General features: G+C 46.1%; 1 protein-coding gene across 1 annotated transcript in view; it reads right to left on the minus strand.

Moving 5' to 3' along the window:
* Positions 1-19,446, minus strand: part of ADAMTS6 (ADAM metallopeptidase with thrombospondin type 1 motif 6) — a 648,820-nt gene that overhangs the window by 307,791 nt on the left and 321,583 nt on the right. Inside the window, exon 10 of the mRNA XM_030193183.1 lies at positions 3,647-3,793. Within this exon, the coding sequence (XP_030049043.1) occupies positions 3,647-3,793 (147 nt within the window). The remainder of the gene's footprint in view (positions 1-3,646; positions 3,794-19,446) is intronic.

Raw genomic sequence — 19,446 nt, forward strand, 5'->3', positions numbered from 1 at the left:
AGGAGAGAAAAGGTATTATCTGTCAAACAAAACATTCACTGCCTCTCATAGCCTCCAGCTGCCCCTCCCTATACCTGTAAGGATAAGATGGCTCTTCATGCCAGGGTACCAAGGAGGCACCTAATTTTTTTTAAAATATGCCACTCCAGCCAACTGGGCCCTAAGGCACAATGGGCATGCTGCCTGGGCAGAAGGGCAGAAAGCCAGGTTCACAGACTACCTCTCCCCATTATTCCCCCCACTTGGTGGACTAGTTGAGAAAGTACCATGTGTATGAGGGACCTACTGAAATAGCTAGGGCAAACTGGAGCTGTCGTGTGCTACCTTGCTTAAATGATCCCTGTAGCCTTCATCTACCCCCTTTTGTAACCCTAAAAGGAAGGGGAATGAAAAAGAAAAAAGGGGAGCCTCCCATGCACATCCCCTATCAAAACCCTCTTAAGCCAAGGGGGATGAAACCTACTGAACTACTTTTCACCCCTTACATTTATTTATTAAGCTCAGACCTGTTCCCAAGGTGAGTTACATTCAGGTACAATGGGCATTTTCCCCTATCCCTTGTAGGCTCACAATCTAAGTTTGTACCTGTGGCAAAGGAGAGCTAAGTGACTTGCCCAAGTCACAAGGAGACATAGTAGGATCTGAACTGGCTCCCCTGATTCTCAGCCCACTGCTCTAACAATAAGGCTACTCTTTGACTCCATATTTGTGATTCAATTGTGCTTCCCCCTCTCACCCACTATCACCCCTTTGAGGAGAAGGAGGTTCTTGAACCCAAGGAATGGCTAGAGAAGAGCTACCAAACAATCTTCAAAACTTGCTGGTTGCTCTTGCCAGGAGGAAATGAGGAATCAGTCTTAAAGGAGGAGGACATCCCCAGGAGCAGAAGACCCTCCCCCCCCCCCCCCAACCAGCGTGGGAACTCGAGGCTGGGTGGCATTGAACAGGGCGCCATTCCAGAAAAACAGCCTGTCTCTTTAGATGGCAACAGAGAGATTGGGAGGTTCCTTGATTCCTGTCACAGCATGGAAACTGGTCGCAACAGCTTCTCTAAGTGGTGAATAAGCCCTAGTGACAGCTCATCAGCACAAACCAGCCAATGGAGTTGGCCACACACTGACTCCAGCAAACTGTGCATGTCATGCTCCCAGCATGGCGATGCCAACCTGAAGCAATTAATCTGCAGCTCAGGGGATCTCATCATTCTACTCCCATCTCTGCCCTAAAGGGCTCCCCAACTGCCTAAGGCAGAATTAGCTTAATATCTTGCTTTCATTTTACTATTCTTTTTTTTCTTTTTTTTAACAATCATAAGAACATAAGAGCAGACATACTGGGTCAGACCAATGGTCCATCTAGCCCAGTATCCTGTTTTCCAAACAGTGGCCAAGCCAGGTCACAAGTACCTGGTAGAAACCCAAATTGTGGCAACACTCCATGCAACAAATCCCAGGGCAAGCAGTTGCCCTTGAAATCTTCCATTTCTGGAGGAGGGGAGAAAGGAGATGACGGGGCACACATCCCAGGTTTAGCTCACTGCACTGCCAGCTCAGCTTCACCAAGTCAAGGCTGGGGCAAGGAGTGACCAGTCAATATCCTTAATCAGTGGAAAGGTCTGTCTACCAATCCTCAAGAGCTTTCCATAGCAAAGGACTCAACCATGAGGCTGCAGGTCATAGAATGAGACCCAGGGAGTCAAGACTCTGAAGAAGAATCAAGTCTAAACTTTCTGAGAAGATCTGAGAGAAGAGGACATTTCTCTGGGTAAGTGAACATTTATTATACTCTGTGCTTTGGTGATTTAAAGATTGGGGTTTAAAAGAGGTAAGGTAGGTTTATTGATAAAGACAGAATTTCAAAAAGCAAACGTTATTAACTAGGCTCCATACCCTTTTTCCCATTAACTGAAAGCCTCTAGAAGGCACAGCAGGTCTCAGTTCAGTCTTTATTCCCACCCACTCTCCCCAACTCCTGTCCACCCCTAGATCATCTCTTCTTTTATAGTCTTAACTAACAGTCAGTTATTCTAATTAGGATAACAAGAGGGAAGTTTTCATTAGAGTTTTAATTACATTTAATTACTTTCTGAGAAGCAAACACTAAATAAATCACACAATATTCCATATAATCTTAAGGTTTTTTATATTATTCTAAAATCCCTAGTACCTTAAGAAGTTTTTAAAAAAACACAATAATACAATGATGCAGACAGCAGTCCAGCAGCAAGAGGGGTGCTATCCAGTCTTTTGCACTGAATGTCACATGTATGATTATCTCTCAGTTGGTGAGAGGTTATATATGTGTGCTTCTATATGTGTGCTTCATGCAAAGAGCTCCTGCCTCTCAGAGAACGAATCTGTTCTCTTAAGGATAGAGTAACAGACTTGGAGGAGCTGAGGGAGACAGAGAGGTACATAGAGGAGGCCTACAGGGACATTGTAGAGAAGTCCCACTTCCAGTCTGGCAGCCCTTGTGCTGCCTTGAAGGAGAGAGGTCTCCTAGAAGGACAGCATCACCCTAGTGAAGTAGGAAGTAACCCTGTAGCCAGAACCTGCCCACCAATGGATGCAATATCCTCTTGCATTGAGGATGTGCTTCCAGGAGCTTCTGCACAAGAGGGAAGGGTTAGACTAGATAGCTGGGTGGCTGGTGGCCATGAGAGTGCCTGGTGCAAAAGTAGCGGACATCATGTGTCACCTAGATAAGGTTTTAGATAGTGTTGAGGAGGAACCTATGGCTTGGTACATGTGGATACCAATGACATAGGAAAATGTGGGAGGGAGGTTCTGGAAGATAAATTTAGGCTCTTAGGTAGAAAACTGAAATCCAGATCCTCCAGGGTAGAATTTTTGGAAAGGCTCCCTGTCCATGCGCAGAACCCAAGAAGCTGACCTTTTAGTGTTTTTGGCTCCATCTGCTGGTTGTGGGGTACAGCTCACTCATCTGGACTGGTCTAGCAGGATGATAAGGAAGGTACAAATTTGTTTTTAAAAAAGTCATTAAACAAAATAATTGCATGGCAAGTAAACTTATGGAGCTGGTCAACACAGCTCTATATCAAGTATCACACTCTGGAGCTATTCACCTCTTTCCCCTGACCTCCTTGGTTTCTTTTTTCCTTTTTGTTGGGGATTAGGGTTTTTTTTTCCATTTCATTTTTTTCATTCCCCCTTGTGTTTGTTTTAGTGCACACTGTTTTCTAAAAGCACACATGAAAACATCATAGTGGAAGCCATGCACTTTGGATTAGATTTATTAATTTTATATACCGCTTTATACCAAGTGTTAAAGCAGTTTACTAGCAACTCCTTCCCTCCATCAATTAAATTTGTACCTTACAGTTGTAAAAGTGCTTCTCAGGCTTCTCCATGTCATCTACTCCTTGCAACCGTCTTAACTTACCTAATCCCCAGGGTCCAAAAGGGATGATGCTGTAGAGCAGAGAGACTGGGAAAAGCTCCTGCCCCATTCGAACTCTGGGGATGGGGCAAGTTAAGAACAAGCTTGGAAGGATGAGAGTGGTTTAGAGAAACCCCAAAGAAGTGTTTATGTAACTTAAAGGCATAGGTTTATAGTGGTGGTGGTGGGGGGGTAATAAAATCTAAGCTCATTCCTACTTGACACATGTTCCTACAGAAATACTTACTCTAGAAAGCTGGTAATATAGTCCCTACTGCAGGCAGACCAGGAGAAGGGGTTGGTGTTGGCTGTAATATGAGCAGCCATGAGCTTTGCTGCTTCATGACCTTTGGTCCCACAGGAGTTTCCAATACCATCGTGGTTCATGCCGAAACTGTCAAAAATATAAACAAACAGAAATAAAAAATAGGAAAGGGAGTGAGGAGGAAATAAGAAAGAAAGAAAGAAAGAAAGAAAGAAAGAAAGAAAGAAAGAAAGAAAGAAAGAAGCAGGAGATATTAAGGGAACCAAATATCATATTCTTCCACATAATGGAACAAATTTAGTTGCAGTTCCATATTAAGACAACCACATGAGAATTTGTTAAACATCCGAACAGAGTAATTCACTGTACTTTATAAGTAAACTCAGAATCAGATACTCAAGCAAAGTGACTGTAACACTCTTCCTTACAACAGAAAAAAATAAAGTGGGTCACATCTACAGATGTGAAGGCCTAGAAAAAAAAACTGAAAGGATTTCTGTGAAAAAAAAGAGTGCCTTCCCATTTTTACCAAATGCCAGATAGTAGAAAAATTGAAACAAAATCCTTCTTTTGAAATAGTTGCCCTGAGAATACATGAAATGGTTTCCAACCTGTTTTCAAAATATGTTCTTTGCCTGCCCATTAATCTCTCAAAATGCTTGTTAATAACTATGTAATATGAAGATGCAATATAATGATAAAATATTGGATGATTAGAGTTTCAATCCTGAGCAAAGTATTGGGGTAACCATGTCAACAAGTAGATGCATGTCACCTATTCACTGGACTAACCTAATACACCAGATCATGTAAAAGTACGTACATTTTTTTAGAGGCCGACCAAATTTCACTTTTAGTAGTTGTGCTGAAGCTGGCCCAAAATCATTTTTCTGCCTAGTTTCAATTTCAGGTCATGGTTTTGATTTCGAACGAAATTGACCATGTGTTTTCGGTGGAAGCCAAACATTTGTGCTTTGTCCTGTTTGTCTCCCTCCTTCCCCTCCATCCACCTGTAGGTACACCCCTAGGGCCTATCTTAAAATGCCTGGTGGTCTAGGGGTGTAGTCAAGGGAAAGAGTGATCCCCAGTCACTCCTGCCCAATCTGACTTAGCTCTTAAAATGTCTGCCATGACTTCCTGTGGCAATCTTATGAGATTGCTGTAAGAGGTCACAGCAGCTAATTTGAGAGTAGAGCCCTAAATATACCACTAGACCACTATGGACTGCAAAATAGTCAGGAGGGTGTGTGTGTGTGTGTGTGTGTGTGTGTGTGTGTGTGTGTGTGTGTGTGTGTGTGTGTGTGTGTGTGTGTGTGTGTGTGTGTGTGTGTGTGTGTGTGTGTGTGTGTGTGTGTGTGTGTGTGTGTGTGTGTGTGTGTGTGTGTGTGTGTGTGTGTGTGTGTGTGTGTGTGTGTGTGTGTGTGTGTGTGTGTGTGTGTCATATTGTCTTTATTGAAACTTGCAACAAGACAAACCAAGCATACAAACAAGCGATAAAACAAGCAATAAAACCCGCTAACTAATACATAAATAAAACCTTACTGGCCAATACCCCCGCCCCTCAACAAACCCTCCCACTCAGGGAGGCTGAAACGAAAAACCCCTCCAATGCCTTGCCCACTGTAGTCCAGAACAATGCTCCTTCTCCCTCACTGCCAGCTGCTGGACAAAATGTACCACATCCCCTGCCACCTCCTGTACAGACAGCCACTTCCGATATAATGAAGCTTGGCAGCGTGCCTGCCACAGGAAGTAACAAAGGGCTGCAGCGATGATATACAGTGTCTCCCTACACCACCCCTTTCCTTTTGGAAACCCTCCATAGGCCCATTCTGCATAAGATAGCTGGTGGAAGAAAGGAATCCCTAATTGGCGGGCTACTGCCTGACAGACTTGTTGATTGAACGGGCACTTGAGGAGGAAGTGGTCCATTGTTTCATCCTCCGTCACGCACTCCCCCCTCGGGCACTTACGATCATTGCTGTTTCTATTTTTCATGTTAGCTCGAACATAAAGCCGGCTGTGGAAAGTCAGCCAGGCCATGTCCGCAATCTTCCGGGGGAGGCGTGATGAATTGAGGAAAGCCAGACCTTCCTCCTGTATTGGACCTGGGCAGTCCCTCAAGGCTAGACGTGTTGAAAAGTGTGTCTGAATAATGCGGTGTTGTAGCTGCCTCCTGTCCTCCTTCTGGATTTCCTGTACTGTGATACCCCATCTCTTCACCAATCTCAACAGAGGTGAGATGTACTGTGGCAAGTATCCCGCCTTCCCTCGCAGGGGCATTGCCTGACCTCCCCTCACCCAATCCCTCAAGTACCGCTGAAGCCAGGAGGCCATGCAGTCTGCCCAAGCCGGCCTCCCTTCCCGCAAGACCCCTCCCAGATTTTGTTGGAAAAAGAAACAACTAAAATGTACCACAGGGTTGACCATTCCCAACCCCCCCTCCCTTTTGGGCAAATAGGTCACCTCCCTCCGGATAATATTCATCCTGTTCCCCCATAGCTGTTGGAAAAACAAGCTGTATACTCTGGCATGTAACGATATAGGCAGTAAACAGACCTTGGATATGAACAGGAGAAGGGGTATCAGATAGGTCTTAATGACATGCAGTTTTTCCACAAACCGCAACTTATATGATTTCCACTGGGCCACCCTTTCCTCGACTCTCCCCAGCCCCTTCTCCCAGTTGATCGTATCATAGTCCTGTCTGCCTACCCAGAGACCCAGGATCCGTACTTCATCCCTTGCTACTGGGTACTGACTGGGAAGTTTGAAAGCTGGTCTGCCCTGTCCTACCCAAATTGCGGAGCTCTTATCCTGGTTTATCTGGGCCCCCGCAGCCTGTGTGTATTCTGCCATCCAGGTCTGAACTCGCTCGGCTTCCTCCTTGCTACTGATTACTACTGTGACATCATCTGCGTAGGCGACACATCGCCATGTGTGTGAACCCAAAGAGATGCCCTCTAGTTGACCGCTAAACCCTCCACTCAACCTTCTGAGGAAAGGATCTAAGGAAAGGACGTACAGCAAGGGGCTGAGGGGACACCCCTGCCGTACCCCTGACCTCACTGCAAAGCTCTTGCCCACCCAACCATTTATTAGAGTGCTACTCCTTGCATTGCGATACAAAGTCTGGATCCACCCTATAAACTGGTCGGGTATCCCATAGCACCGAAGCACTAGCCATAGGTACTCCTGGGACACCCTGTCAAAAGCCTTAGACTGATCAAGGGTCAGCAAATACTTTCCCTTTGTCCCACCTTGACTCCTTTCCACTATTTCACGGATGGTACAAACTGCTTCCACTGCCCCTTTCCCCTTCACCGAGCAAAACTGTGCTGAGGACAAGAGACCACCCACTGCCCCAGCCAGGCGGTTGTAAATAATCCTGGCCATTATTTTCCTATCTACATTCAGAAGACTTATGGGTCTCCAGTTCTCGATAAGTTCCAGATTTCCCTTCTTTGCGAGGAGAACCAAAATAGAACACTGCTGTGAAGGGGCCAAACGCCCGTTCTGCAAACAATTATTAAAAATTGCAGCTAACACTGGAATCAGGACCACACGGAATTTTTTGTAGAACTCTGGGGTCAGCCCATCGGGACCCGGAGTTGTACGTGCTGATAGCGTATCAATAGCATCATCTACCTCTCCTGTGGTAATGGGCCTAAGCAGTTGTTCCATCTCCCCCTCCGAAACCTTTTCCAAGCCTGGGGCACTCTGCACGTATGATAGCATGAAGTTAGAAACCAAGCTCTCTTTCCCCCACAATTGGGTGTAAAACCGAATGACCCTGGCCTCGATTGAACGTTGGTTCGTCAATCGCTGCCCTGCTTCATCTCTCATAGCATAAATGACCTTGTGTCCTACTGCTACCTTGCAATTCTGGAAAGGATCCGGGGAATACCGATGCCCATATTCCCTTTCCAGAAGCAAAGCAGCGTATCGATCATATTGCAACAGCCTCAACTGGGCCTGCAAAGCTTCTATCTCTCCCTTCTCTAGATGGTTGGAGACCGCGTGGTCCAATTGCTTACGAAGACGACAGCACTGTGCCTGTAACCCCAGACTCTGCTTCCTGGCTAGGGACCGGAAAAGGGCCTTGACTCGCCCCTTTACCATGTCCCACCAGGCTCCCTTATCATCCATCACCTCCCATAGTGTTTCTTGGTCTGCTAAAAAACCCTCAAATATTTGTCTGTTTTCCTCTACTTCTAATAACTTTGCACTCAGTTTCCAAAATCCTGGGCCTTTCTGCGCCCCTTCGCATATTGTTAAGACTGTGGAAACTAAGGCATGATCTGAATATTCCGTCCATCTATTCGGCTGCCCCTGAAACTTAGCCAACCCGCCTACAAAGAGCCAGTCAATACGGCTCTCCGTGTCTCCCCTTCTAAAAGTGAACCCCTTCCCTCCCGCCACCTCCAGTCTTGCCTGTTTTACAATTGTTGCCAGCTGGAGGCTGTCATAACCCACCTGACGCCTGGACCCCTTTCTATCTGCTTGCTGTAAGACCATATTAAAGTCTCCTCCAAATACCACCAATTTGCTTGTATATAAATACGGTTTCACCCGGAGCAACAGCTGCTTGCGTTCCCAACTAATCTGGGGCCCATAAAAGTTAATGATTCGCACTGCTACCCCTCTAATGAAAACGTCTAAGACAACACACCTCCCTATCTCCACCTCTATTTCCCTCGTAATCTCCACTTCTCGGGTGGCAAAAAGAATAGCCACCCCTGCGCATCTTTCTTTGGCCAGAGACCAGAATGAGGGCCCCCCTTTCCAATCTCTCTTGGCCCGGTGCAGGAGCTGCAAAGAATCCAAATGAGTCTCCTGCAACAGGATGCAGTCTACCTTGCACTGGGTCAAATCGCTAAAGGCGACAAATCTAGTTCTCTCTGCCTTTATGCTGGCTACATTCAGAGTTGCAAAGATTAAGGACAAGGCAGCCATGGTTTATTTCTTAAATTTCTTACCCCTCCTCATCTCTTCACCGCAATCCCTCTTCACAGATATTCCTGCCCCCATCATTTCTTCAGGATCCTCTATAATTTCTTCTAATTCCAAATCCTCCCACTCTGAGTCATCTTCCCCGGCTTTCTTTCTACCCTTTTTTTTCTTGGTTTCCTCTGGACCAGCCCTTTCCCCTTTCATCCCTTCCTTACCCTCCTCTATTTCCTGCATGAGGCCCTTCGTTAAACTAGTAGGATGTGATGTTAGACTTGGGGGTAACACTGCTGGCTCCTCTCTGTTAAGTCTTTCAGATGATTCATTCCTTGCTCCCCTCCCCTCCCTCCTCTTCTCCTCCAAAACCTCCCTTTGGGGTGGATTCATCTCAAGATCACCCTCTCCTTCACCTGAAACCTGAAACACTGCATATCGATTACTCTGGCTCTTCTCCAGAATATCTGTTCTCCCCGCTCGGGCTAGCCCCCTCCCCTCCTTCCTCCGACCCCCCTTCCCTCCATGTTTCCCTACCAGGGTCCATGCTTCCCCTTCTTCTCCCCCCTTCTCCCCACCTCCTTCTTCCATCCTTTCACAAATACCCCTTCTTTGAATGTGATCCAAACCTGATGCCCTTTTCTCCCCCTTTCCCTTTCCCTTAGTGCCTGCCTCTGTATGAATAGTGGTATTTGATTTATCCATTAATCCCTTTAATGCTTCCCGCTTCTGTCCTTGTATCCTTGTAGTTTCTGCTTGTGCCCCTTCCTCCCCCCTCCTCTCTTCCTCTACCTGATTGTGCGATGCTTGTGGGCACTTGCTAAAAGGGTGCCCCAAGCCTCCACACAGGTTACAGCGTATGGTAGTGCAGTCGCTGGTGTCATGATCTGTACTACCACATCGCGAGCACTTTAACACTGTACATGACATGCTTAAGTGACGGAAAGATCCGCACCTGTAGCACTGTCTGGGTTGTCCTGCATAAAAGCATTGAATTCGATCCCTTCCAATGTATGCGGCTGAAGGTATATGTTGGGTGACATAGCCTGCCTGTTTTAATTTTACAAGGGCACTCCACCCCCCCGCCCACACACGACTCTGGTCTGGTATTTTGCTTAATGGGGTCCTAATTTCGGCATACCGTCCCAACCAGTATGACAGGTCTGCAGCCATAAGAGATTCATTACGTACCAAAATGGTAATCTGGACTGCGTCCTGTCTACTGATGGGGACAGCCTTAAAATCCACCCATCTACCCTGATGCTGCACCTCTGTGTACTTTTCCCAAAACAGGTCCAAACCTCGCCCTGTTAAGAAACTAATATCATATTCAGGGATTCCCACAGGGTGTATGCATGCATACAAATCTTCAGGGATAAAGCCAAGGGAGAATACCATTCTTAAAACAACCTCTCTAGGTGGTGCTACCCCTGTGCCCACCCAACGCAGCTGGACAACATTTCGACGTTTTGGGGTAACACCGCTCCCGGGACCCCGCAACGGACCAGAAAATGGATTTCCCCTTGTCTCCATGTCTGACTCCTGCCTCCCCTCCTCCTTCCCTGTCTCTGCCCCTCCTCCCCGTACTACTGCTGCAAAGGATAAAGGGGCTGATACCAGTATGCTCCCCCCTTCCCCACTCCCTTCCTGCCTTCCTCCCCTCCCCCTCTCTTCCCCTCCCTCCTCTCCCATGTCCACTAACCCCACTATGTTCAGTTCACTTGTGCTGTTTCTGTCTCTTCCCCCTCTGCAATATTCTACTTCCAGTCCTTTGCCAGTTGCTGCTGTTCCCAACCAGCACTCGTTCCCTTGCTCTGCAACTGTCCCACTCAGACCAGGTCTGGGATCTGTCTCCTCTTGTAGCTGACACTCTCCTCCATGCACTTTCTCTGTTTCTGACACTGTCATACTCAGTCTGAGTCTTGGCTCCGCCTCCTGGTGCAGCTGACACTCTCCTTCATGTACTCTCTCTGTATCTGGCACTGTCTTACTCAGTCTGGGTCTTGGCTCTGCCTCCTGGTGCAGCTGACACTCTCCTCCATGCTCTGTCTTACTGGGTCTGGGACTTGGCTCCGCCCCCTGGTGCAACTGACACTCTCCTTCATGTACTCTCTCTGTATCTGGCAATGTCTTACTCAGTCTGGGTCTTGGCTCCACCTCCTGGTGCAGCTGACACTCTCCTCCATGCCCTGTCTCACTCGATCTGGGTCTTGGCTCCGCCTCCTGGTGCAGCTGACACTCTCCACAATTCTCTCTCTCCTTTCTGGGACTCCTGCTTTGATGGGCATGAGTTTCTGAGAAGTTCCCTTCTGCTCTTTCTTCTTGTTTCTGAGTGGCAGAATCTATTGGGAGCCCCTGCCTGTCACTGAGCTTCCCCCATGATGTCATCAGCACTTCTGATTGAGATTGGATGGCAGCTCTTGGACAGCCCTGCTCAGAGGTCTGCCCTATCAATTCTGTCCATGAGTGACTGTGGTGTTCCCACGATGTTCCCGCCCTCTGTCCACCATATTTGCTCTCAGCTTCTTCCATCTCTTGTAGTACTCCACTACTCCATTCCTGTACTTTCCCATCCTCTTTAGTCTCTGTCTCCATCTGCAAAACCCCTTGTTTTTGCTCTACTTTCCCTCCCGTTGTTCCTGGTAACTTCTGTACTTGCTCAGTGTGTAGTGATTCTTCTCCTACCTCAGCATTCAAACTGTTCTGATTCTCCTCAGCATTCAAACTGTTCTGATTCTCCAGGCTGTCTTTCTTCTCTGTCTCTCCCAGCAAACCTGAGCTCTTCTCTGTGGGTTCGGCTATGCCCTGCCAGCTCTCTAAGTATAAGGGACGTTTTTGAATTTTTTTCAGTTTCATAGCTCTTTTGTGTTCCAAACTTGCCAGGCTCTCTTGCTGCATGCAGTGCTGGAGCCCCTCCTTATCCACAGTACCTGCCACAACTGGACTAGGAGCCTCTGTTCTACAAGGCTGGTAAGTGGATGGAGCACCTAGCTCTTGGGAATCCTGTAGGAAATAAAATACTGGTGATAACTGGGAATTATTTGTGTCAGTCTTGTCTTTCCCTCCTTCTGGCTGCTGCTGTTTCTCTTCCCCTGCTGTCCCTTCCAGCATAGCCTCTGGGGTGTCTGGAACCACGGAGTCCTGTGTGTCTCTGGGTTCTGCTTCCTGCTGGATCTGGGACTGCGTCTGGGTCTGCTGCATGCGTTCCCTGTTCAGGAAAACCTCACGAAGGGGATTATCTCTGCAGTTCTTTAGTTTTTGCAGCTGCCTTTGTTTTGCTGTAAGCCGCTTCTGGAGTGCTTCAACTCCCTTAACATACTTGTCTCGTGGGCCAGTGGAAGCCAGGTTACACATAGTTTTTGCTAGCTTCAGCCGCTTCCTCAGTACCTCTATTTCACCTTCTACTCGATTCATTTTCTTCACTGATCTAATAACCTCTTCAGGAGTCATATGCTGGGCCTCTTTCTTCTGCCAGGCCCTAGGCCTGGATTCCTTCTCCTCCTCTTCTTCCTCACTAACGTCCTCTTCAGACTCTCCGCTATTCTCTTCCACCACCTCTCCTCTGATACTGGATGCAGAGAACCCTGCTCTGGAACCCGGGCCCTGCCTTCTTGCCCCCTGTTCTTCACCCAGCTTAGGAATGTTATGGCCAGGACTTACAGTCAGGGTGAGCTGGCTCCTCAGCAAGCGCTGCTGGGCTCTGGTCCTTCCTCCGTCCACAGGCCTGGGCTCTCCTGGTTCTCCTGGTTGCATGCTTGGGGCTTGGGTGGAGGAAGCCTCCCCTTCATAGTGTTTCTCAGCTCCAAGTGTGCTAGGCCTTTCAGCCTGGGGCCCTCCTGCAGGGGGGCCCCCTCCCCTCTGCATTGTTCAGCAGCCACAGGGTACAGCAGCTCTCCTTTCAGCACCTCTTCACCACAGGTCTGTACTCTGTGTGTGTGTGTGTGTGTGTGTGTGTGTGTGTGTGTGTGTGTGTGTGTGTGTGTGATGTGATTTCAAGTAATGCAGTTATGATCTTGCATTGTAGTTTATTTGGTAAATAGAGTGCTCCAAATAAATGCTTTTCATACAAAAGTTTATCAGGAATTTAAGGGGTCCTTTTACTAAGCAGCGGTAAGCAATAACGTGTGCTTACCATGCAGGAAAATTAATTACTGCAGGGCAAGCTCAGACAGCATACGGTAGTTTTAGGATCTTCGCATGCTTCTCATAAAAATACACGCTGGGGACGTGTTTGGGGGGTGGACAGTAGGCGTGCCCAACACTAATCAGTTAGCACAGCTACATGGCTATGCACCAACTGATTAGCACAAGGTTAGCATGGGAGCCCTTACTGCCTAGTAAATAGCTGTAGGTAAGGGCTCCTGCGCTAATCGCTATGCGCAAATTAGGAAATTAGGGCATGGCCATTTATTGAAGAAATGGAAAATCAGCCATTTTCAGCCATACTAAAAATGCCCACAGTACACGGGGAAACCCACACGCTAGTCATTGTACAGATCACCTTTTAGCACAGCTTAACAAAAAGGCCCTAACAGTGGAGTTTAAAGTGCCTTCTGTACTTGTATAATGACCACAACTCAGCAAACAAATAGTTGCAGAAATCTCTACCAGAAAAGCTATTTATATAAGATCCCTGTGGTTTTTTTACAAAATTTACATTTTAATCCATGCTTTACTTTAGAGATGGTATTGCCTTAATTCCATGTAAACTCCATTTGTGTGTTGAGTTTTGGTGTGTACCAGTCAGGAACTATGAGAATCTCTAGAGGAATATTGAAACACTGTGGAGAAAACATTGAAATCCTCAACTCAGTGTGTAGCAGCAGCCCAAAGAGTAAACAGTAGGGGCACTGGTGAGCATGACCTGACGTAGCTTGGCAATTTTGATAGCAAACTGAAGCAGATAACATCTTATCAATACTCCAACAAGATGGACTTTGCTAATGCAGTAAATCAGGGTGTTACAAGTCCCCCAAAAGATCCATATCATCACACAAAATGCGGCCAACAAAGAGATGGAGATCAGCCTGCAGTCACTTATGCATAAGCATCTACAGGTGAAGGACATATTGAAAGACCATCAAGATGCACTCTCAGAGTTAAAAGGTGAATTTCGCAATAAAGGGCCAGTCTGTGGAAGTATCTGAACACACTGATAAGACTGGAAGAAAAGTTTGGAGGCTAATGTAGAACAAGTGACCACTGTGCAAAGCTAGCTGGAATCAGTCACTATGCTGGACTGTAATTTAGAGGATTTAAATAATAGAGGTAGAAGAAATCATCTGTGCATTCCAAAGGACATAGAAGACACTAACCAGATAAAGTGCACGAAGGATCTCCTGCCAAAGTACCTTTAATTTATATTACCATTTGAAATAGAATGGCTTCATAGATCCCCGGAGCAAGTCATTCCTAGTGTAGTACAACCTAGGCCTATTATCCTCTGAGTGTTGCATTATCCACAGTTTGTCACTATTTTGCAAGTTACTAAGCTTAAAGCTCCACACAAATTAGAGGAATGGCACATTATGATCTTCCCCAAACTATATAAAAGTATGGAGCAATGCAGAGAGCAACTTATAGCTATACAAAAATAGCTAAAGCAGGTAAACATACATTTTAGCCACTTTTTTCCTGTCTTAATGCAAGTGTTATTGAACAGTGTCACTCAAAACTTCAAGGACCACACATTGTTTAGTGATTTCATTGCTGAAATGACTGAAGAAAACACGAAGGTTAAGCAGTAACCCCATGGATATTATCCCAGACTGTTAATGCTTTCACTGGACTCTACTAACTTTAATTTGGTAATCTCTCCTCTCGAGACCTATTCTTACAGCAGTATTATGCAAAGGATTCCCTGTAGAGACTATGAGAATTTTAACAGCAGTCTGTGTTGTTTTAAATTCTCTATGCTGTGCACATTTTTTCAGTTCATTAAATTAGTGCTTCCATTGCTGACCTATGGCAGTCCTGATAGCCAATAGGAAGAGGCCGTCTGCATTTTATTCCAGCTCTCATCTCTAGGTTTCTATCCTTGATTAGATAGCTTGGAGTTAATTTCCACTGTGGCCTTTCTGTGAACCTGTTGTTTTTTCCTGTTTCAGCGGAATATAGCGGAATTAGAAAAGGTTCAAAGAAGAGTGACCAACATGATAAATGGGATGGAACTCCTCCCATAGGAGGAAAGGCTAAAGAGGTTAGGGCTCTTCTGCTTGGAAAAGAGATGGTATATGATTAAGGTCTACAAAATCCTGTTCTGGAGCAGAGGGAGCAGGGAACCAGCGGAGCCGACAGGCACGCGGCTGCTCTCTGCACCCTCCAGCTGCGTGCACCTGGGGCGGACCGCCCCCACCGCCCCGCCCTTGCTACGCCACTGAGTTTTAACAATCCTATAAAAATGAAAGAAGGTATTTGCCTATGTGAATAAACTGAATCCAGATATAATATTCTTTCAAGAAACTCATTTATCATATAGCGAATCTACACAATTGAAGGACAGGAAATATGAGGTGAAATCTTTCATTCCAGCCCTGAATAGGGAGAGTAGAGTTGCTATTTTAATTTGTAACATTTTCCTCATAACTAGTATTACCCAGGCCTCAGATATGGAAGGACGGTGGCAGGGGCGTAGCCAGACGCCCAATTTTGGGTGGGCAGAAGAGCTCCACCTTGTCCCACAAGTGATTTGGTGTCTCCCTCACTCGCCTGCATGCCATATGGTCTCTCAAACATCCCCCCATCCCCTGCATACCTTTTAAATAGCAGCTTTTCACCAGCAGCGAGCAGCAACTAGTACACACTGCTCATGTTGACCCCACAGCCTTCCCTCTGATGCAACTTCCTGTTTCCGCATAGGCGGAAGTATATCACAGGGAAGGCTGTGGGGCTGGTTTGAGCAGTATGTATCAGTCGCTACTCACTGCAGGTGAAGATTTGCTATTTACAAGGTATTCAGAAGGAACAGTTGTTGGGAGTTTTCGGCTGGTGGGGCTTGGGGATCCTTGCCATCATAGGTGTGCTGCTACTGGGTGGGCCTGAGCCCACAATGGATGGGCCTGGGCCCACCCGGGCCCACCCTTGGCTACGCCACTGGACAGTGGGTTAAGATGGATGTATCTTCCCACTGATTAACTTGTCCCTCATTAGTGTTTATGCCCCTCTTGATAAGTGTCTGCATGTTTTTCAGTCTCAGGGTAACATAGCTGCAGGAATAGCTGAGGGGGACTTCAAACAGGTATTTAACTGGGCTATAGAAAGACATTCTGGATGTCTTCAAACATGCCGTAGTTACAACACTCCTCAAAAAACCTGTCCTTCCAACTATTGCCCATCTCCCCTCCTCCCTTTCCTATCCAAGATACTTGAACATGCTGTTCACTACTGTTGTCTTGACTTTCTTTCATCTCAAGCTATTCTTGATCCACTTCAATCTGGCTTTCGCCCTCTTCAGTCAACTGAAAAAGCACTTGCTAAAGTCTCCACCGACCTGTTCCTGGCCAGATCCAAACGTCTCTACTCTATCCTCATTCTTCTCGATCTATCTGCTGCTTTTGACACTGTTGATTACTGCCTATTCCTTGATACGCTGTCCTGCTTGGATTTCAGGACTGTATTCTTTCCTGGTTTTCTTCTTATCTCTCTCATCACACTTTTAGTGTATACTCTGATGGATTCTCCTCCACTTCTATTCCACTATCAGTTGGTGTACCTCAGGGCTCTGTCTTGGGACCACTTTTTTTCTCCATCTGTAGTTCTTTCCTTAGTGCTCTGATCTCATCCCATGGTTTTCAGTATCACCTTTATGCTGATGACTCCCAGATCTACCTCTCCACACCAGAAATTTCAGCAGGAATCCAGGCCTAAGTATCAGCCTTCCTGTCTGACATTGCTGCATGGATGTCTCACTGCCATCTGACCAAGACTGAGCTTCTTATCTTTCCTCCTAAGCTAACCTCTCCTCTTCCTCCATTCTCTTTCTCTGAGGATAACACTCTCATCCTTCCTGTCTCATCAGCTCATAACCTTGGGGTCATCTTTGACTCTACTCTCTCTTTCTCTGCACATATTCAACAGACTGCTAAAACCTGTAATTTCTTTCTCTATAATATCACCAAAATTCTAACAAAACCCTTATCCACACTCTTATCACTTCTCGCTTATACTACTCCAACTTGCTTCTCACAGGTTTCCCACTAAGTCATCTTTCTCCCCTTCAATCAGTTCAAAATCCTGTTGCATGACTTATATTCTGCCAGTGTCACTATGCTCATTTGAGCCCTCTCCTCAAGTCACTTCATTGGCTTGCGATCTGTTTCCGCATACAGTTCAAACTCCTCTTATTGACTTACAAGTGCCTTCACTCTGCAGCTCCTCAGTACCTCTCCACTCTTATCTCTCCCTACACTCCTCCCTGAGAACTCTGTTCATTGGGTAAATCTCTCTTATCTGTACCCTTCTCCTCCACTGCTAACTCCAGACTCTGTTCCTTTTATCTTGCTGCACAATACATCTGGAATAGACTTCCTGAGCCAGTACATCAAGCCAGGCTTCGGCGGGAGGGGGATCCAGAGCCAAAGGTGAGGGGGCAAATTTTAGCTCCCCCCGGCACCACCGACCCCCCCGCCATTGCCGACACCCCCCCCCACCGCCGCCAGCACCACCAACAACTTTGACCCCCCCCCTTGCCGACGACCCTCTCGACCCCCCCCCCCCCCGCCATCGCCTACCTTTGCTGGTGGTGGACCCCAACCTCCACCAACCGAGGTCCTCGTCTTCCTTCATTTTGTTTCTGAGCCTGACATCCTGCAGTACAACATGCAGGATGTAAGACTCAAAGAAACAGAACGAAGCCTTGCAATCTGCAGGGCTTCGTTCTGTTTCTGTGAGTCTGACGTCCTGCACATTGTACGTGCAGGACATCAGACTCAGAAACAAAACGAAGGAAGAAGACTTCGGCTGGCGGGGGTTGGGGTCCCCCACCAGCAAAGGTAGCAGACGGCGGGTTGACGGTGGGTTGGCGGCGAAAGGGGGGGTTGAGAGGGTCGTCGGCAGGGGTCCAGGGCCAAATCTACGGGGGCCCAGGCCCCCGTGGCCCCATAGTAGGTATGCCCCTGCATCAAGCTCCATCTCTGACCATCGTCAAATCTAGGCTAACCTTTTTCATGCTGATTTTAATTCCTAACCCCTATTCACTTGTTCAGTACCCACGTCTGTTTTATCATTCCCACCTTAGTATTTCCCTTATCCCTTATTTGTCCTGTTTGTTTGTCCTGATTAGATTGTAAGCTCTGTTGAGCAGGGACTGTCTCTTCATGTTCAAGTGTACAGCGCTGCTTACATCTAGTAACGCTATAGAAATAAGTAGTTGTAGTAGTGGTATGCAAAGTTACTCCCACTAAGTGACAATACTTCAATCAATCCAAGTTGAATTAGTATTAGTAAAATCTCAAATCGGTCAGGTGTAGGGCAGTTCTGTAAGAGTGTGTCTATATTTGGATGCCAGAGGGAGCCTATTCTATCAAAGAAAGTAAGCATCTACTTTGTTTTATAGAATACTAGAAAAAACAGGTGAAATATATGCCCATCATTTAATAATGTAGACATGAACACTAACATCAGCCATAGATTTAGTATAACGCTTGCACCTAGAAGCTGGAGATATGCATATTAATTTATATTATTCTATAAGTTATGCATGTGTGGGTCACTGTGTAAGATATGCACATATTTACAGAATAGCGCTTAGGTAGAATTTTGGCATTTATACACATATGTGGACACATATTTTATTTTTATTTTATTTGTTACATTTGTATCCCACCTTTTCCCACTTATTAGTAGGCTCAAAGTGGCTTACATAGTTCCAGAGTGGTGGTTACAGACTCCGGTGTGAACAAATACAGTATAGGGGTACTATTACAGTGACAAGTACAGTAAAGAAGTATTGGTAAATAGGTTGGGGTGATTCAGACAAAATGTTAGGGTATGATCATGTGTCGGGGTAGAAAACTGTCCATTTCCTGATTAAAATGCCATATTTCATTATTTGGTGTCTATGTCAGATACTGTGGGGTATGCTTCTTGAACAGGTGAGTTTTTAGTTTTTTTCAGAATTCTAGATGATTATTCGTAGATTTTGGGCGTTTTGGTAGAGAATTCCAGAGCTGTATGCATATGTAAGAGAAGCATGACACGTATGTTGATTTATATGTACCTATATGCCATTATTCTAATCATATACAGGTGTAATTGGTGCACATAGGTTATCACCCATTTTATAGAACTGCCCCCTTTAATGCTAGCTTAGTGCAAGATCCACTTTTCTATTCTTCAATACAAAGAGCCACAGAGAATTATTTTTTGAACAATCAGGCAGATGTTTTTCTAGCATAGAGATGGTGGGATGCCTATAAGACTACTATTAGAAGCGCAATAATTACTTTTTCAGCAGATGGCAATGAAGGTTGAGATAAAGACACTAGAAAAGTAGTACGTGGAAAACGTGGTTACAAGGTGCTCTTCAAGCCACGACAGTGTAGACTTGCTTACAATGAATGCCGCGCTGAGTGTAAATGCCAGCAGCTCAATCTTTCTTCAAAAAGGACAGTATTATACGGAAGACATGGTCACCTTTTGGCTCAGTACTTGAAAGCAAAGCAGTGGAAGAATCAAGTACAAGCATTTATAATTCAGAAAGGAAAAGAAATAAGTTCTGCTATGGATATTTCACAGTAGTTTAGGGGATCATCGGAAATAATGACGCAGTTCACATCTGGCTTAGACTGTCCAACACAGTCAGAGTACTCCAGGCAGATACTGGAAGCAGATATTTCTGC

This window comes from Microcaecilia unicolor, chromosome 2 (genome assembly GCF_901765095.1).
Source record: "Microcaecilia unicolor chromosome 2, aMicUni1.1, whole genome shotgun sequence".
Lineage (NCBI taxonomy): Eukaryota > Metazoa > Chordata > Amphibia > Gymnophiona > Siphonopidae > Microcaecilia > Microcaecilia unicolor.